The sequence below is a fragment of the Eleutherodactylus coqui genome, chromosome 4, assembly GCF_035609145.1.
Source record: "Eleutherodactylus coqui strain aEleCoq1 chromosome 4, aEleCoq1.hap1, whole genome shotgun sequence".
In the NCBI taxonomy this organism is placed as follows: Eukaryota; Metazoa; Chordata; class Amphibia; order Anura; family Eleutherodactylidae; genus Eleutherodactylus; species Eleutherodactylus coqui.
Window position 1 is genome coordinate 294,178,866 of NC_089840.1, and position 21,058 is coordinate 294,199,923.

Here is a 21,058-nt window from a genome sequence, read left to right on the forward strand (position 1 = left end):
CTGTACTTTCTGCGCTGCTGGTGACCGTTCACATTGGCGCGGGACACACGCAGTAAAAAAGCTGTGCAGCCTAATTAGTCCCCGACCGATTTCCCCCACGAAATGGCGCAGTGCATTGCGCAGTCTCACCGGGGATTGTGCGTGCGTTTGTGCACCCTCATAGACTCCTGTGGTGCGCAAAAAAGAGCACATCATTTTTTTTCTTTGTGCGTGCGAAAGCGAATTTGTGAATGAATCCTTTGCAAGTAATGGGTTCTATTCTCTGCGCACACATGAGTTTCCTGCGCAAATACGGTCATCAGCGGCCGCCATCAGGGCTTAACAGACAACCGGGATTTTGATTTCAATGGTTTCATTTTGATTAGCGGCTTCTTGTGCGTTTATCGTACGGTGAGAGACGATAGGGCTTGTCCCGTATTTCTCGCACGTAGTTTTTTATATTCCTGCTTTTTTTTCTTTTTACTTGTGCGCAACAGCGCAAAATTTGAACAGTAAAAAAAATTCATTTTCGCCTGGTTCAGGCGCTCATCGGCTCCGTAGCGGCGAGCATATGTACTCCACTCTGACGCCGCCCTCAGTTAGTATAAAAACACGGCCAGACAATAGTCCCGTGTGAATGGGCCCCTGAGGCCGCCTGCACACGAACGGATCGGATTCCGCATGTGGAATCCCCCACGGGATCCGGTTCTGACCGCGGCCGACGACTTTGTGCCGGTCATTTTCTTAATTCTTCTGTACTGTGGATGATCCGGACGGCTCGCCGTCGGACATGTGCATTACGCATTTTCCCGTGCTATCGCTAGATATGGGTCCCGTGACTTCCGTTAACTGTGGAAGGGCTGCGGGTCAGAGGGCTTCAATGGGAGCGGAAACCGCAATTGATTTCGTGTGCAGGTAGAATCTGTTTTCCGTAGCGTGGTATGGATGGTGTTTGCTGCAGAACCCGCCGGCGGACGCCCACCCGGGTTTCATAATGTAAATCCGTCCGTGTGCAGGCGGCCTAACCCACATGACAAGATGACCAGTAGAAATGCGCAGCTTCGCGGTGGATGCCTACCACAACTTATAGAGGCGGAATCTGCATGGAGAGTTCCGGGTTGGATGCTTTCGTGTGCGTGCCCACAGATGGATGCTTTCGTGTGCGTGCCCACAGGGGGATGCTTTCGTGTGCGTGCCCACAGGCTGCCGTTGCATGCGCCATTTCTGCAGAACAATCCGTGTAGAGAATTGTAAAAATCTCGCCCACCGGGAGCGGAAAATGACCGCAGAGAATCCGCAGTATGGGTGAAATACAAAGCTGGCGGCAAAACCGCGACAAAATCCACAACATGTAGGTGAATATCTGCTTTAGATTTTCTGCTGTGGAAACGCAGTGAAGGCGGTCTTCGGGGTCCGTATCCCTGCAGATCCTCCACGGTGCCGCAGTGAGGCGCTGGCGGACCCCCTGCAGCGACGCTGATGTCTACAGCCCCCCGATAGACATCTGAGGGGGGCAGTTGGGTTTGTAGATTTCTCGTAGTGCTGAGATCAGCGTGTGATGAATCCCGAAGAGCTGCGCTTCATACCGCCATATTACTGATGCCGGACGTAGGATAGAGCTGGTGGGAGGAGCCCATATTTCTGGGGGGCTGCGGTTTTCGGGGGGCGCTCTGTTATTGCTGTGATATCGCTGACCGCCTCTGTCTCTCTCTTCCAGTCGCCCACGCTCCGGACGCCGCCCAGCCTGCAGAGAAGCCCGTCATCCGCTGCCATAAATGTGGGGAGCCGTGCAAAGGCGAGGTGCTGCGCGTCCAGTCCAAGCACTTCCACATCAAATGCTTCATCTGCAAAGGTAACCGCCGGCGGCCATGATGGTAGAAAATGTTATTGTATTGGCTGCGCCGCAATATTCCGTTTTCTGGATATTTAGGGAGGATGTGTGCGTTATACGTGCAGCGCTGCTGATACGGTATCTGCGGGGTCACCAATCTCTCCGCCTCCGGCCGTTGCTCCACCAAGCGAGGGGCATCTGGAGGTGCGGCTGCATTATGGGGAGTAGATCAGCTGCGGCGGCCGTAGATCGCCGGCGCGGTTTCGCAATAAAATACATTAATGGGAAGAATTAATGAAAATGTTTCAAAAGAAAACGGTCCTTGTTGCCTTGAGCAACCAATCACAGCGCAGCGGCCGTCTTACCTCAACAGTTCGAGATATGAATGCTGCGCTGTGATTGGTCGCTCGGGGCAACAAGGACCGTGTTCCTTTGAGAAAGTGTTGATAAATGAGGCCCGGAATGTGGTACGAAATCACAGAATCAACCGTGAGCCTCCCGGTCACAAGATGGTGGCCGCCCCTTATTACCCCCCGTCTAGCAGCGTTGGACTCCATTGACCTTCAGAACTGCAGCGATTCGCCATATTGTAGATTCCACTCTGTGATGAAATGGTTCTGCAGGAATATCGGCCCCTGCGGACAGGAAGCTTCTTGTAGTTGCCGCAGATTGGATGGCGGTGCTGACATGTTCTGATCGGCTGACAGGAAGGGGTCAGCGATTAATGCTGCTTGCGCCAAATTCTGCCCTCCCATGAGCACCAAGGCGCCAAGGGGTTTTCATAAAGGTGCCTAGGGCTATAATAATAAGCCAAGGAGTTCTAATCAGAGCCTAGTGCTCTAATAAAGGGGTTGAGAGGTTTTGATAAAGGGCCAGTGGGGCTTTAATAAAGGGCCAAGGGCTCTAGTACAGGGCAAGGGGATCTCATAAAGGGACCTAGGGTTTAATTAAAGGCCAGGCAGCTCTAATAAAGGGGCTTTAATAAAGGGGCCTAGGGCTATAATAAAAAGCCAAAGGGTTCTAATAGAGAAGCCTTGAGCTCTAATAAAGGGGGCGGGGGAGGGGGCTCTAATAAAGGGCGGGGGAAGGGGGGGTAATAAAGGAGCCAGGGGGCTCTAATAAAAAAGGCCCAGGAGCTTTGATAAAGGGGCCGAGGGGCTCTAATAAAGGGGACAGTCAGTGTATGTTATAGGGGATCAGTCACTGGTGCCACAAAATATTTAGTGTTTGCAAATTCTGCAGAGATGTCCTGCTTCCAGCTGGCGCCCCCTAGTGTGCAGATCTTGTGATGTATTAGTTGGCTCCAGCTCTTGTGCTGCTTTTATGGGAGGGGGTACAACGCCTAAAACCCCCATCATCTCCGTGAACAGAGGCAGCAGCCAGAATAATCAGCATTGCGAGTCCTGTGACTGCCCCCCTGATAACGTGACCCTGCAGCTGCTGATAACAGAGACCACTTGTAGTTCACAGAGGAGGCAGCTCCTTACTGCAGAATCACTGGGAGTATACTGCAGATGTAGCAGAGCTGAGGCTGTCACAACTAATTGGATCATCCGGATTTATCTGTGGGGTTACATAGGACTGCAGGTGACATCTACTACATTATCTGTCCTCGGAGAGTTATCCCTGTGTTATCTGTGGGGTTACATAGGACTGCCGGTCACATCTATTAATTATCTGTGGGCTTCCGTAAGACTGCCGGTCACATCTACTACATTATCTGTCCTCGGAGAGTTATTACTGTGTTATCTGTGGGGTTACATAGGACTGCCGGTCACATCTACTACATTAATTGTGGGGTCACATAGGACTGCCAATCACATCTACTACATTATCTGTGGGGTTACATAGGACTGCAGGTCACATTTACTACAATATCTATGGGGTTACATAGGACTGCCTGTCACATCCACTGCACATATCAGATGGTTCTTCCTGGTAATGTCGGAGCGCTGGCACCATTTACATCTAGTCACACTGGAATGTCAGCATTTCACGGTCAAGTCTGAACTCGCTGCCCATATTTCTGTGGTGAGGCGGGGTGTCCGGCGCTGGCAGGATAAGGGAGGATTTCCCAATTCGTCCCCAGAGCTGACACTTTGTCCGTCATTGACCCCCCCCCCCCCCCCCCCGGTGCTGCGGCTTGTGTGGACATTATAAGGGATTGTGTCCTAAGAATTAGTTCTTCTGGTTTTTGGACGTCGGCTCCTTCTTCCTCCTCGGCTGCCGGCGGCCGGAGGTGTCTGGGCCGATGTGTCGATACCAGGCGTGCGGCGCTGTCCGGTGGGATCGCAGCGGCTCCTTGCAGGTGATGAGATCCTTCTGGGAGATGAGAACTGAATGTCAGAAGGAGCCGCACATCCTGGGAAGGAGCTTTCTGAGGAATCCGATCCTGGACAGCGCCGACCTTGAACACGTGTGGAAGAACGCGCGGCTCCGGTTACAGCTCATCCATTTTTAATTAAATGGTGGGAAATTCAGTAAGACTGTCTGCAAGGAGGGAGACGCCGTGATTCCTGCATGTGTGAATGACTTGGGTCATAGGGCTGAGATACACCATCATCATACAGCTGAGATACACTGGTTATATACACCACATCATCATCCAGCGTTGATACACTGGATATATGCACTGCCATTATTATCCGCTGAGAAACGCTGGTACATAAATACAACACTGAAACCAAGCTCAATACATAAATACAGCACCAGAACCAAGCTCAATACATAAATACAACACCAGAACCAAGCTCAATACATAAATACAACACCAGAACCAAGCTCAATACATAAATACAACACCAGAACCAAGGTCAATACATAGATACAGCACCAGAACCAAGCTCAATACATAAATACAACACCAGAACCAAGCTCAATACATAAATACAGCACCAGAACCAAGCTCAATACATAAATACAGCACCAGAACCAAGCTCAATACATAAATACAACACCAGAACCAAGCTCAATACATAAATACAACACCAGAACCAAGCTCAATACATAAATACAACACCAGAACCAAGCTCAATACATAAATACAACACCAGAACCAAGCTCAATACATAAATACAACACCAGAACCAAGCTCAATACATAAATACAACACCAGAACCAAGCTCAATACATACATACAACACCAGAACCAAGGTCAATACATACATACAACACCAGAACCAAGCTCAATACATAAATACAGCACCAGAACCAAGCTCAATACATAAATACAACACCAGAACCAAGCTCAATACATAAATACAGCACCAGAACCAAGCTCAATACATAAATACAGCACCAGAACCAAGCTCAATACATAAATACAGCACCAGAACCAAGCTCAATACATAAATACAGCACCAGAACCAAGCTCAATACATAAATACAGCACCAGAACCAAGCTCAATACATAAATACAGCACCAGAACCAAGCTCAATACATACAACACCAGAACCAAGCTCAATACATACATACAACACCAGAACCAAGCTCAATACATAAATATCGCACCGAAACCACACCCCTAAGATAAATACAGTATCAGAACCAAGTCCGTAACATAAATATAGCCCCAGAACCACACTCCTAAGATAAATACTGCACAAACCAAGCTCAGTGAATAAATACAGCACCAGAACCAAGCTCATAATATGAATACAGCACAAACCAACCTCAATACATAGATACAGTATAAGAACAAAGCTCAGGATACAGATAATTACCAGAAGAAAAATGCAACCAAAACTGGAAGGAATAGACAGATAATCAATAATAATAATCCTTTATTACATATACTTCCTATAATATACGCAGCATATTAAATGGAGTGAAGTCAGCAAGCAGAAGAAGCAGCGCCGGACCTCAGAGGATACAGAATCTACAATGATTACACAGCTTCGGTGCAAGGTGCAATGAGTGTATGTGTGTGTGTGTGTATAGATATGAGATAGATAGATAGATAGATATGAGATAGATATGAGATTGAGATAGATAGATAGATGGATATAAGATGGATAGATGGATATAAGATGGATAGATAGATATGAGATGAATAAATGGATATGAGATGGATAGATGGATAGATGGATGGATAGATATGAGATGGATAGATGGATATGAGATGAATATGAGATGGATAGTGCATATGAGATGGATAGTGCATATGAGATGGATAGTGGATATGAGATGGATAGTGGATATGAGATGGATAGATAGATATGAGATGGATAGATAGATATGAGATGGATAGATTGATATGAGATGGATAGATTGATATGAGATGGATAGATTTGATATGAGATGGATAGATTTGATATGAGATGGATAGATTTGATATGAGATGGATAGTGGATATGAGATGGATAGATAGATATGAGATGGATAGATAGATTGATATAAGATGGATAGTGGATATGAGATGGATAATGGATATGAGATGGATAATGGATATGAGATAGATATGAGATAGATAGATAGATTGATATAAGATGGATAGTGGATATGAGATGGATAATGGCTATGAGATGGATAGATAGATTGATATAAGATGGATAGTGGATATGAGATGGATAATGGCTATGAGATGGATAGATAGATTGATATAAGATGGATAGTGGATATGAGATAGATATGAGATAGATAGATTGATATAAGATGGATAGATATTAGATGGATAGATAGATAGAAATGGGATAGATAGATGGATAGATGGATAGATAGATAGTAGAGATGAGCGAGTAGTGCCTTAGCCGAGTATCTTCACGCTCGTCTCTAAAGATTCGGGTGCCGGCGGCGGGCAGGGAGCGGCGGGGGAGAGCGGGGAGTAACGGAGGGGAGATCTCTCTCTCCCCCTCTTTCTCCCCCCTGCTCCCCGCCGCAACACACCTGTCACCCGCGCCGGGCCCCGAATCTTTAGAGACAAGCGGGGAGATACTAGGCTAAGGCACTACTCGCTCATCACTAATAGATAGATATGAGATGGATAGATGGATGGATGGATGGATGGATGGATGGATAGATGGATAGAGAGAGAGATAATCTCCAGATAAGGGCTTTACTTCTGTTTTCTGGACTGCTGGCTAAAGTGTAGTGTGCTATAAAGTATATAAGTGGGCACATTCTCCAGCGCTGCCCCCGACTGGCAGCAGGACCCACTTGCCATAAGCATATACAGGACTGCAGCTTGGTCAGAGGCCTCGTTATGTAATGTCTGTGCAGTCATTGTAGAGTCGATCTCTGAGGTCCGGGCGTTGCTGCTTCTTTGGTTTGCTGACTTCTCACCATTTAATATGCTGCGTATATTTTTATTGTGATGAAGCATTTAATAAAGCACATGTGTGCATTAATATTCATTATCTGCCTATTACCTGCTTGTTTTGGTTGCTTCTTATGATTATATGCGAGGTTTGGCATTATTATTGCTTTGAAGGTTTTGTAGGTTAATTACCAGATCCAAGCTAATAACATAGATATAGCTCCATAACCAAGCTCAGTATATAAATACAACACCTGAACCAAGCTTAGTACATAGATACACCACCAGAACCAAGCTCAGTACATAGCTACAGCACCTGAACCAAGCTCAGTACATAGCTACAGCACCTGAACCAAGCTCAGTACATAGCTACAGCACCTGAACCAAGCTCAGTACATAGATATAGCACCTGACCCAAGCTCAGTACATAGCTACAGCACCTGAACCAAGCTCAGTACATAGCTACAGCACCTGAACCAAGCTCAGTACATAGCTACAGCACCTGAACCAAGCTCAGTACATAGCTACAGCACCTGAACCAAGCTCAGTACATAGCTACAGCACCTGAACCAAGGTCAGTACATAGCTACAGCACCTGAACCAAGCTCAGTACATAGCTACAGCACCTAAACCAAGCTCAGTACATAGCTACAGCACCTGAACCAAGCTCAGTACATAGCTACAGCACCTGAACCAAGCTCAGTACATAGCTACAGCACCTGAACCAAGCTCAGTACATAGCTACAGCACCTGAACCAAGCTCAGTACATAGCTACAGCACCTGAACCAAGCTCAGTACATAGCTACAGCACCTGAACCAAGCTCAGTACATAGCTACAGCACCTGAACCAAGCTCAGTACATAGATATAGCTCCAGAACCAAGCTCAGTACATAGCTACAGCACCTGAACCAAGCTCAGTACATAGATATAGCTCCAGAACCAAGCTCAGTACATAGATATAGTTCCAGAACCAAGCTCAGTACATAGATATAGCTCCAGAACCAAGCTCAGTACATACTGGTAGATACAGTATCAGAACTAAGCAATACTGTTGCAGGGGCACTGATGGCCTGATAGTGCCTTTCAGAAAATTAGAGGGGAGGACACAGATGCAAGAGGTGGATGATTTGTTCACTGTAGCTACACAAGGTGCTGACAAATGGGTGAACACGACATCTGGGAGCCTATATCCACCTGGGGCCCCCCAGGGAACTGGGCCGCAGCTTGTTTGTGACCCTACTGGTCATATTAACTGGCTGTGATACACTGGTTATATACACCATCATCATCCAGCAGTGCTAACTGGTTATATATACCATCATCATCATCCGGCTGGGATACACTGGTTATATACACCATCATCATCATCCGGCTGTGATACACTGGTTATATACACCATCATCATCATCCGGCAGTGCTAACTGGTTATATACACCATCATCATCATCCAGCTCTGATATGCTGGTTATATACACCACCATCATCATCATCATCTGGCTGGGATACACTGGTCACCCATGTATTCATTACTGGCCCTTTAATTGCGCCTCTCGTTGAGGTCGCACTCCTCATCGCTTTTCCTTCTGGGGTTGCTGATATTCTAGATCTGCTGCTGAGTCTTCGTGTCGTCGCTGGCAGCGGTGGGCGCTGGAGGCCAGAGAGTGATGTGGGTTGATGGTCTCTGCAGGCGGCTGCGCTCACCCCCAGAGCTGACGCTCGCGGCCGCAGAAGTTTCTTTTCCTCATTCTGAGAATCTTTATAATCTACAACTTGCAAACATTTCTTCAGAATAAGAGTCTGCAGTAAACATGGCGTCTCCTCCTCTATTACCGGGAACGCAGGGCGGCGTCTCCTCTATTACCGGGAACGCAGGACGGCGGCCCCCACAGACCGGACTCAGACTTAACGCAACGTTATAAAAAATGCTGTTCATATGTGGATGACAGCTGAGAATCCTCCGGGACACGGCGCTGCTTCCATATCCTCAGCTCTGTTGGGGTCGGATCGCACATGGCGGGATTGGTGGGCATATTCTGAGGCGGATAATCCACACTAAAACCCGCACCAGTTTCCACGCCAAGAACCGCCTCAAAGTAGCGGATTTTGATGTGAATTTCCATGCGGATCCACAGCAGAATCCGCAGCACAAAATATAATCCATCACCCAGCCCGGGCTCTCCGCTCGGCAAACGAAACTAGACTGCGTGCCCCTCTAATTCGAACTTCTCATTCCCGCCTCCAAGACTTCTCCAGAGCAGCACCGGTCCTCTGGAACGCATTACCAAAGGCTACCCGAGCAATCCAGGACTCGCAGAACTTCAGGCGTGCTCTAAAAACGCACCTTTTCAGGGAGGCTTACCGCATACCCTAAACCGACTCCTCTGTATGCCACCTGATAACATGCTCCCTGACCTACTGACTGCAATCCCTGCCAGCCATCATAAACTGCCCCTGCAGTCATACCGATTCTGCCGTCACACGGCTAAATGTCTGACCATTGTCTATGTGTATATCACCCCTCACTCTCCACCTCGCCATACCGTGCACATCTCCACCTCGCCATACCATGCACATCTCCAGCCCCCCCATACCGCGCACATCTCCACCCCACCATACCGTGCACATCTCCAGCCCCCCCATACCGTGCACATCTCCAGCCCCTTTACCTTCTGTATCACCCCATTACTTGTAGTATGTAAGCTCGTTGGAGCAGGACCCTCACCCCTATTGTTTCCATCAGCTGATTACTATGTAACCGCGGTTCTGTATTTTTTGTACTTTTGTCTTTCTGTATCCCCCTGTCTATGTAAGCGCTGCGGAATATGTTGGCGCTATACAAATAAAAATTAATAATAAAAAATAATAATGATATTGTGGATTTTAGTGCAGATCAACCCCACAATTCGCAGCGTGTGACCGTACGCATGACGCGATCCGGGGGGAAGAAAATCGCTCGTGTGTATGACCCCATTTAAAAGAATGTACAAATCTCGCGCAATTTTCTTAGCTGTGTGAAAACGGCGCAATTGGCATGCATGGACTCAAAATCCGCTCTGCAGGTCAATTCTTGCATCGCATTTTTTCTCTGCAGCATGTGACCAAAATTCTTAAAAGCTCACCCACTTTGCTGCTGCTGCTAGACTAACTGCACAAGGGGCGAGTGCGATACTGGGCTGTGAATCACGGAGCGATATCGCGCTCGCCAACCTGCGATTTTCCCCGCAGATGTGAGGCATTTTTATATCCCAACCACCTCACATCACTCCAGGGGGGTAACGATCCCGCTGCTTGTTTTCAGTGGGAGACCTCGCATCGCTCTGTGTGCAACCAGCACACGGCTGGACTGAAAACAATGGGCGCTGCAATGCGAATGCACGTCCAAAGATATCACGTGCCGCAACTTGTGTTTGGCATCGCTGTGCAATGTGACATAGGAAAAAAATCACTGGTATACGACCCCGTTCCAGAGAATGGGGCTCATACTCATGGCAGATTTGTGCGCCTCTCAACGCAAAATCTTGCGCAATTTTCTCGGCCGAGTGAAAACCGCCCTAATGCCATGGAGTTTCTGTGGCGCACTGACAATTTACAGCAAAGTTGCTCTGTGTGAACATGGCCTTAAGCAAGAAACCCGGGCGCATCAGACAGCATGCGGAGCTCCATCCATGCTGCTGACCAAAATTCACAGACCCCCACATGTCATATGTGCTATTCTGTAGAAACGGACAAGAATAGGACAATTAGACCCCGAGAACCGTCTCACAAGCTGGTATGGGGCCGGGTACGGACTGAGCTCTGATGGCTGCAAAGTGAAAAAACAATTTTTTTACTTTCTAGTCACTGACCACAAGCAGAGATCTTGAAATGTAAACGCAAAGTCTATTAGAAAGTTGCAGAATTTCTGGAGGACTGAAGCGCCTGGAAACCTGGCACATGGATTGGTTTCCCGCTGATCACCTTTCCCTTATCCAACCAGTGAATGCTGGGATTTGTAGTTCTCCAGGAGCCTCATTGCCACCAGCTTCTCCGTTATAATTTGGGGTTAAGAATTAATCCGGAGATCCTCGTGCCGGAATAATCTGAGATGAGATGAGGATAGATGTCGGAATCCCGGGTGCTGCTGCTGCAGAATTACTTTGACAAGCGTCCAGAAGACATCTTAATTCCCTGTGGAGGAGGCGGGGGAGGCAAATCCTGAGCGCTGATAGTGAGGACGCTGCTCCCACAGGGCTTCTCATCCAGCTTTCTCTGGGTCCTGAATAGCCCATCTTGCCGCAATACTTCCTTTGTGCGAATCAGCTAGGTTGATGTTCAGGAGCCTGGGAAAGCTGGGTGACATTAGCTTAGCGCTGCTGGACTTGTAGGTCAGACTTGCACACACTCGCAGCAGGAGGGTCGGGGGTATCTTGGCCCCATATTGCACTTGTGGTTGGAACGTGTATCCAGGGGACCCCCAGGAAGGCAGCCCCCATCTATGTTGGTGGACATCTCCAGCTCCAGGAGAAATCATAGGTTCCACGTATGGTGGCCTGCAATATACTGAGAATGGCGCAAGCAGGAGTCACAGTGCGGCGCAGGCACGCCATGCATGGAACGCGTGATGTCTCCAACAGCCGGAGCTCAAGATGTCCACCAACACAGACGGGGGGTTTAGCAGTATAGGAGGGGACAGAGCGTAGATCGCTGGCAAAAGTGAACCGCCCATCGGACGATCTGAGGCTAATTAACATACGGCGCGGGAAGCCTTTCTGTGGCTTTATGAGATGGGAGGTAATAGTGCACAGAGGTAATAGTGCCGGCTCAATCATCATGCAGTCGCTCATGAGTCGGTATATTGGCTTTAATAGGCAAACCTTAGCTGTGAGGCGTCCTTTAAATATGTCATATAATGTCTAAGATGACATCAGATCGCCGCGGGCAGACGTACGAGGGAACTCCCAGAAGTGGCATTAAAGTGCGGGAAGTGAGATGCAATGTTTGCATAAGAAACGGATTTCTGTTCTGTCCGGTTCTCCGCTGGAACATTCCGGCTGATAACTGCAGAAATCGCAGGCTTCCACTTCCCTTCATCCCATTGTTCAGCTGCAGGTATGTCCTGGTGAAATCTTTCACTTTGCTCATCAGTCGCTGGAAGCGGTCATGGTGCGGGTGCATGAGATGTACTCTGAGGGACATGCTGCATCCCTACTTGTCGGTCACCAACTGTTCAGAGTCCTTTACATTGTAGCATAGTGTGTTAGGCTGAAGGGAGACGATGTCCATCCAGTTTTGCCAGTCCGCCCCCCCCCCTTGTTGATCCAGAGAAAGGCAAAAAGACCAATGAGGCAGAAGCCAATTTAGCCCCTTCCTTCCCGACTCCATAATGGCAGTCAGAATAATCCCTGGATCGACATTTGAAAAGTTCCTTGCTGACTCCAAGACCGTCAGTCGGAAGATGCCCCGATGAACAACCCTTCGACCCTTGGTCTTGATTTCCCCAGAAACTTGTCTGTCCCCTTCTTCAAGCCACCCAGGAAGATGTTTCTTTGCTTGTCAAGCATTCATTGAATCTATTGTCATAGTTCAGTTCCCCGATCCGGGGACCCACATGAACATTTGGCCTTAAGATTCTCACCATTGGTCTTAAGATGGCCTTAAGATTCTCACCATTGGTCTTAAGATGGCCTTAAGATTCTCACCATTGGTCTTAAGATGGCCTTAAGATTCTCACCATCGTTACTTATTGCCTCAACAAGCTTTCATCAGGCCTAATTTAATATGTACTGGAGGAAGCAGGAACATTTTGGCCCCCAACTCTCCAAATTCTGTCTGGCCAGCCCTTCCTTCTGTCCCGGCTATCCCACTCGCACAGAAAACGGGAACAGTTCGGGTGAATGCCCACGGATGGATTTGTACTGCGTTTCCCACGGCGGAAATCCGTGCGTGAATTCTGCAGCCAGCCAATGCTCACATGCGGAATTCTACCGCGGGAAATATATCACGGCATGTTCTATTTGCCGCAAATTTACGCCGCGGGAGCTCTCCATTAATATAGCAGTAATGGGGACCGTGGAATTCCGCGATCACCAGCAGGCACTTTTTGTTGTTAATCGCGGTACTCCCACGGCGTATATCTGCGGGCATATCCTGCGTTGCTCGTGGGCATGAGCTCTTCATGGACGGTTTATATTCCTAATATGACAGCAGTGACCCTCAAGCCTCCACAGATCTTCCACTTGTGTTCAGAGTATTTCACTCAGTGAGGCTGCCTTCACACGATAATGGAGAGACCCGGCCGGTACTGCGCTTGTCAATGCGCGTTGTAACTGCAGATGTGAGGCGTATTTTATGTAAAAACGCTTTGCATCGCTTCTCTGAGATTCTGGTGCTCCGGCGCTTGTTTCACGCACATCGGAGGGTCAACAAGTGTTTCCCATTCATTTCAGTGGGAACATCACACCACGCTCCCTGCACCGCGCACGCCATGGGATGCGTTTGACTGCCCCACTGAAAACAATGGACGATGCGATCCGAAGGATGCGAGAAAATAGGACAAGCAGCGATTTCTTTTTTTTTTTTTTGTACCTTGCACCATCACTGGTGTGTGACAGGAGATTGTGAATGTAGCTGGTAGCAGATGCTGCAGCATTTCCTAGGACTCCTCTGGACGACGGGAGCGGAGCGCAGCACATGGCTGTTGGGGAGCAAGCTGCTCTCTGAGAAGCCTCCGCTCTGGGATGCCATGGGAGCATCCGGACCTGACGTGACGCCATGAGAGCGTCCGGACCTGACGTGACGCCATGAGAGCGTCCGGACCTGACGTGACGCAATGAGAGCGTCCGGACCTGACGTGACGCCATGAGAGCGTCCGGACCTGACGTGACGCCATGAGAGCGTCCGGACCTGACGTGACGCCATGAGAGCGTCCGCACCTGACGTGACGCCATGAGAGCGTCCGGACCTGACGTGACGCCATGAGAGCGGCCGGCCCTGACGTGACGCCATGAGAGCGGCCGGCCCTGACGTGACGCCATGAGAGCGGCCGGCCCTGACGTGACGCCATGAGAGCGGCCGGCCCTGACGTGACGCCATGAGAGCGGCCGGCCCTGACGTGACGCCATGAGAGCGGCCGGCCCTGACGTGACGCCATGAGAGCGGCCGGACCTGAGAGCGTCCGCACCTGACGTGACGCCATGAGAGCGTCCGCACCTGACGTGACGCCATGAGAGCGTCCGCACCTGACGTGACGCCATGAGAGCGTCCGCACCTGTCGTGACGCCATGAGAGCCTCCGCACCTGTCGTGACGCCATGAGAGCCTCCGCACCTGTCGTGACGCCATGAGAGCCTCCGCACCTGTCGTGACGCCATGAGAGCCTCCGGACCTGTCGTGACGCCATGAGAGCCTCCGCACCTGTCGTGACGCCATGAGAGCCTCCGGACCTGTCGTGACGCCATGAGAGCCTCCGCACCTGTCGTGACGCCATGAGAGCCTGCGCACCTGTCGTGACGCCATGAGAGCCTCCGCACCTGTCGTGACGCCATGAGAGCCTCCGGACCTGTCGTGACGCCATGAGAGCCTCCGGACCTGTCGTGACGCCATGAGAGCCTCCGGACCTGTCGTGACGCCATGAGAGCCTCCGGACCTGTCGTGACGCCATGAGAGCCTCCGGACCTGTCGTGACGCCATGAGAGCCTCCGGACCTGTCGTGACGCCATGAGAGCCTCCGGCCCTGATGCGACGCCACTTGTGTCGTTACAAAACGTTAGGGTTCCATCATAAGTAAAGAAAGACACAAGATGTTGTTCTCTGTGTCTATACATTGGCCTCACATGGGTATGAGCGTATTTACGTGTGCATTTGCGTTGCGTTTTTGCACGTGTGTATTATACTGCATTTCTTGCAAGCTCATACCCTGCGTGTCTACATGTGGGCAATTAAGTTTAATTAGTGCTATTTTTGTACAATACGCACAAAAATAGAACATGCTGTGTATTAGTTTGCGCAAAAAAAATGTGCGTACAAAATACGCTGATGTGAACGCACCTATTGAAATCAGGGGCTTCTATTCACTGCGTATTGTGCGTATTACGTAGTGTAAATGTGTCGGTGTGAATGAGCCCCAAATGTTGGATCATTTCTTTCACTGCTTGATGGTAATTGGTTCTCTTCCTGCCTCTCATCACCATCATCCTCGAGTTCTTCCTGGAAGGCTGTAAGCTGACAGGAGTAGTTACAGAGGGCGATACGGGCCTCATCACAGGCGCAGCTTGGGACACACAGTGGTGATTCTCCGTTTGTCTGTCCTGCGGTCCCCTCCATATCGTAGCCCCCCGGTGACACTTGCGCTGCGGACCCTTCCACCAGTTTATGAACAGCAGAGATGGATGGCCGAGTCTCGTCCGGATCTCGGAGTTCACATCTCACGTAACGCGTCATCTTCTTGTGTCTCTGCAGTGTTACCTCACCACATACACAGTAAGAGCCTGCGAGCCGCCATATTGTATCACTAGGAAATATGGGGCCTCATTAATCAAAGCCGTCCTGTCGCCCAGAGCGACCAATCACAGCGCAGCTTTCATTTTACCCTAACAGTTACAGAAATGAGAGCAGCGCTGTGATTGGTTGCTAGGGGCAACAGGGACCGTTTGAGGTATGTTTACCCACGGCGAAAATGCGACAGAATGTCTGCATTCAAAACAAGGAGTCAAAATCCGCGCCATTGATGGGAATTTTGACTGGAAATGAGCTGCGGGTGCGAAGCGGACTTTAGAAGACGCAGCGCTCCCTCCGGAGACTTCAGCGCACCCCTCACCCAGTACCCAGCAGCCTCTAGAGAGCGCAGCGCCGTTGGTCATGTGATGTCCAAGTGAGGCCACCGGGTGAAGGAGGCGCTGACCGCCTCGCTCTAAGAGACTGCCACAGGACACTCTCATGGCTGAGGTAAGATGAAAGCAGCGCTGTGATTGGTTGCTCGGGGCCGCGGGGGTGGGCCTTACTGTTGTCTTACAGTATATTGTCCATACGGGCCTCGTGTATACGGCGGTAAATACGGAGTGTCCGACCGTCTTATGATGTCCAGATTCTCATTATCTGCCTGACGGACTGTTCTGGATTCAGCACCCTGAACGCTGATATTACCCCCCACCCCCCCTTGTAAGACTGCGTTACACCGGGATTGTCCAGACGATGGTCGTCCATGTGGCCCTCGCCGACCCCTCTGGGTGTCTGAACAACACTTGCTCAGGGACATTACCCCCGAAGGGGGTCTTATCACCGCTCCTCGGTAGAGCTGGGGGTCCCAATCATGTTCCCCCATCAGCACCATGGTTGCCTTCTAGGGGCCGTTTATAAGGGCTCCTTCACCCGGTGTAATAACGCTCTGTATTACGCACATATATTATAGACATCTTAAACCCCGTTGATTCCCACCGGGATATCCAGACATGAGAACCTTCGCAGCGCGTCCTGTTATTGTCCGTATTAGGGACTGAAATGGCCAGTAAAGTGTATGGGACTACGTGCACAGCGAATACCGGACCTGTGCGGATTTACTGCGGATTTACGTATGATGGCAGCAGAAATCTATCCGACCTTCTTGCGTTTTTTGTGCATGTGAAAAACATTGTGAATTTGTGTCCATAAAATGCAAAAAGGTCGGAATTCGCAGTAAATGCAGTAAACGCGCGGTTTGGGGCCATAAAACCACTCTGTATTTCACCAAGTGAAGCGGCTTCTGCGTGTGTGAATGAGCCCCAAATGTCACCCCTGTGGGGCCGTCTGCACTGTGATGGGTCTCCCCCTTACACCTCCTGTTCACGGGCATGGATCCCTTCATTCTTCTGTACTGCGGCAGTGACGGCCGGCGCACATGCGCAGTACAGTTTTTGTTTTTTTTCTTGCCTAAACTCCAGCTTACCCGTGGAATTCGCGGCCCATCTGCGGTTCACTTGCGCCGGGCCAGGGATCGGATGGCTTCCATGCTGGAATCGCTGTAAAATGGAGCATGCTGCAGTTTTCTTTTTCATCCACAAGCGGAAACCACAATTATTTTTCGCTCATAATACATGAAAAATCATTTTCCAAAGCAGCTATGGAGGGTAATTGATGCGGGATCTGGAGTGGAACGCCTACTCCGGACTCCACAGCAAACATCCGCCCGTGGACATTGCGGCTTAGCAGGGAGCTTCCTACCGTGGCAGGTGGCGAGAGTGCGTCAACTCAGAGTTATTGAACAGAGCGGTGTGGAGGTGCGCCAAAGCTCAGAATCCAATATGGCCCCCGCTCTCCATGCTGGTGCTGCCCCCTATGTCAGTCACTGGTTGCGTCCTCCAGGGAAAGCGGAGAGCCGGTCCTACTGCGTCTGGACCTCACAGGCCACATAAGTGACACGGGGGGTCATATTCAGCCTGTGGTATAGGTGATAAAAGTCCGGTGGGGGGACATCTCACCACTGAGACCCCCATTGATCCCGCGTGGAGCGTGCGCAGTGCTGGAGGGAGCAGAGCACTATTTCTGGTAGTCCCATTGCAATGAATGGAGCGGAACCACGCACGCTCATCTGCCGCTCCACATCACTGCAGCTTGGAGGGGAGGGGGAACAGGACCCTCATTTTCAGGATAAGTGAGGGTCTCAGTAGTGAGACCCCTGCCCCCTGTTACCAGGGTTTTATCAGTTTTTCTAATGCATCTCATTCCCCAGCATCCTGGAGCCTCCCCTTAGGGCTCATTCACACGGGGAGCGCTTAAAAAACCCGCAGCTATCCGAAGCAACGCTTTCCTTTGGGATCGGTCGAATTCTTCCATCTGAACCTTCCCATAGGCCATCATTGGCTCTAATAGCTGCTTGTTATTCACGCGTGTGATTTTTGCGCACCTAGCTCCCCATGTGAACGGGGCCTTAAGGTACGTCCACACGGGGCGGATGTGCTGCAGCAGTTACAGTAGCAGCAATGAGAGATTGTCAACATGTCGCTCACACGCCGCGGAGAAAACCTGCGCAGAAATTGATTTCGGTGCGAAATATAAATCCGCAGCGTGTCGGTTAACGGCAGCAGGTTTGGGGTGCGGATGTCGCCTCTTCCAGTGAGTGGCTGATCTCTACAGCAGATTTTTTTCACAGATTTTGCGCTGCGGATCTGCTGCAGAACCTCTTTTTCTTTGAGATTGTTGGTGATAAAAGCCCGACTGACTGTTATGGGTAAAGGCCTGTTACACGGAAGACCCGTTGGCGCAGATGCCCAAGAAGTCGTGCTCCTATATAGTAGCGACCATCCTCCGTGACGGGAGGCGGAGCGGTTGGGGTTTGTTCCGGCATCCCGCCTCCATTCGCACTAAACAGTTCATACGTGACAACTGCCTGTTTACACGGCCGACCCTCATTCAGTTTTATGTCTGCAGGAACTGAATGACAAACGCAAAGCGAATGAATTCTCATTCATCGGTTGGGACATTTATGGCTTAGATTCCGCTGTTGACGTCCGAACGAATTATCATCCCACGTAAAAGGGTCCTCCTTCACATCTACAGCCCTATATGCTCACCTACCTTCTCGGGCACCTACACACCTGCCTCGGGCAGCTCGCATCTGCTGGGTTTTCCTGCCGGCTCTGTCTTTATGTTCTATTTTTGGAGCGAAGAAACGGAAAAAGATGAAAATAAACGGATCGGATTTTTCTCTATTGATTTCAATGATTTTTTGTTTTTTTGTTTTTTTTAAAAGGGGGAAAGAAACGGATCCATTTATTTACGTTTAATTCCATTTCTCTGCACTAAAATCGGAATAGAGAGACAGGATCACAGCTGGCAGCCCTGAGGGCGCGTTCGCATCAGCGTTGGCGAGTTCCATTTTCCTGCTCCGTTTTTAATTTTACATTGTAGTCCTTTAACAGAGCCGTTACATCGCACTGAGCATGCTCAGAAGGGAGACCATGTGACGGATCCGATAAAAGCAGATGCCGAACAGAAGGAACAGACGGTAAACTTTCAAACTTTTGATGGATTTGCGGAGCGTATGCGTTACAAAAAAAGGAAGCGTTCCCATCTGTCGCACTTCTGTTAGCGTTAAGTCAATTTAAACAGATCCGATAATAGCGGGACGTAAAGGCAGAAGTGAACGCGCCCCTGGTTTAACGCAGTAAGGCCGGCTCTACACGGATTTATTTGCACGAGCAAAATTTGCGCACGCAATATGCGGTGAATAGAGCCCATTGATTTCTATAGGTTTGTTAGGATGCGCATATTTCAGCCACGCAAAAAAAGAGAGAACACGCTCCAACTTTCTGCGTATTTGCGCACTAAGTGTCCCATAGAAGTCAATGGGAGGGTGCGCGAATGCACGAACGATACGCAAGGTGATGCGTGAAGCGCTGCGTAATTGCACTGGAACAAGAACACTTCTGGAACTAGTAGCCATTTCAATCGTGCGTTGGCCGCTCACAAATTAACATGCCCTGCGAGCTGGAAAATACGTAAATACGCTCAGAAAAAACCCTTGTTCACGGCGCAAAAACGTTCCAATGTAGCGCGCGCAAATGTGATACTGGCCTAAATAGAAGTTGGGGGAGGAGGAGGTGCGGCTGCAGAGTCCGTCAGACTGCAGGAGAACGGAAAGCTGGGCGACACATCTGATTGGCTCACAGCACACACCATAGGTCTGACATCACACCAGGAAGCTCCACCCACCCAGCAGACAGTGAAAGTGCAGCTGACTGTGGATACAACTGTAACAAACCCTCAGCTGTAACAAACAGATATTGAAAACGAGGAGGAACTGATTCCCAAAGTGTACTAGAAAGTTGCCGAACTTTTCCTTGTACACGGGATGGGGGTACGTGGGGGAGGGGCTGCGCAGGGTTAGGGCGCCATTGTGGCGGTTTGATACAAGAGTCTCATTGATTTCTGTTTTGTCTTTCGTCTGTTCTGGCGATCGTCTGGCGTTTTGAGCCTCTTGTGTTTTTTAATTGAGGTTAATTAATTGAGTTCCGTGAAGATGGCGCCGCGCCAGGCGCTTTGTTTTTATTTACATGCGGTTTAATGATGAGTCTGATACTCTGAAGAGCTTCGGTGGGAAATAAAGTTTGTGGTAGATAAAGGATAATAAGTGTCCCCAGCGGCCGCCTCCGTGCCAGGATGCATGGGGCTGGGACGTGGGAGCCTGCAGATGGGATCTGGGTAGTCACCCAGCCAGAGGAGCAAACAGGGGCATCAGCCGGACCTCCAAATGTACAAGGTTTGTGGGGGTTATAGATGACAGCAAGACATCACCGGGATTTCAGTGTGAGTCCTTCATATCTGCTGTTTCCTGCGTATATGCACTGTGTGCATGTGTTTACATATATATAATTATATGTATATGTGTGTGTGTGTGTGTGTATATATATATATATATATATATATATATATATATATATATATATATATATGTGTATGTATGTACATATAGTACTACTCCTCCTTTCCTGTAGAAACAGTAATTAACTGAAGCTGCTCTCTCAATTGCCTTGGTATCTTGGGATTTCCTTGAGATCACTACTTTGCTGTCTTAGTGTACCTCTTAGTCACTACCCTGCTCCCTCAGGATCCCCCCTAGATCACCACCCTGCTCCCTCAGGATCCCCTATAGAGCATTGCCCTCTCCCCCGGGATTCACCATAGATAACTAACTCCTCTCTCGGGATCCCCCATAGATAACTACTACCTCTCTTAGGATCCGTCATAGATCACTGCCTTGCTATCTTGGGATCTCTCAAAGATCACCCATAGATAACTATTTTCTCTCTTAGGATCCCTCATAGATCACTACCTTGCTGTTTTAGTATACCTCATAAGTCACTACTCTGCTCCCTAGGGATCTGCACTAGATCACCACCCTATTCCCATCAGGATTCCCCATAGATAACTAACTCTTCTCCTAGGATCCCCTATAGATGATTGCCTTATTGTCTTGGGATCCCTCTTATGTCACTGCTCTGTTTTCTCAGGACACCACATAGATCGCTGCTCTGCTTCCTT

The 21,058-nt window shown here is 49.4% G+C and overlaps 1 protein-coding gene across 6 annotated transcripts in view; it reads left to right on the forward strand.

Annotated features, from left to right (window-relative positions):
• The window catches only part of ABLIM1 (actin binding LIM protein 1), a 509,502-nt gene that overhangs the window by 391,522 nt on the left and 96,922 nt on the right, over positions 1–21,058 (forward strand). For 5 of the 6 annotated variants that reach the window (XM_066601408.1, XM_066601406.1, XM_066601404.1 and 2 more), the window contains one exon: positions 1,697–1,831. In XM_066601408.1, coding sequence (XP_066457505.1) covers positions 1,697–1,831 — 135 coding nt within the window. Of the gene's footprint in view, positions 1–1,696; positions 1,832–20,191; positions 20,324–21,058 lie in introns of those variants that run through there. The other variant, XM_066601407.1, reaches the window with a different exon arrangement.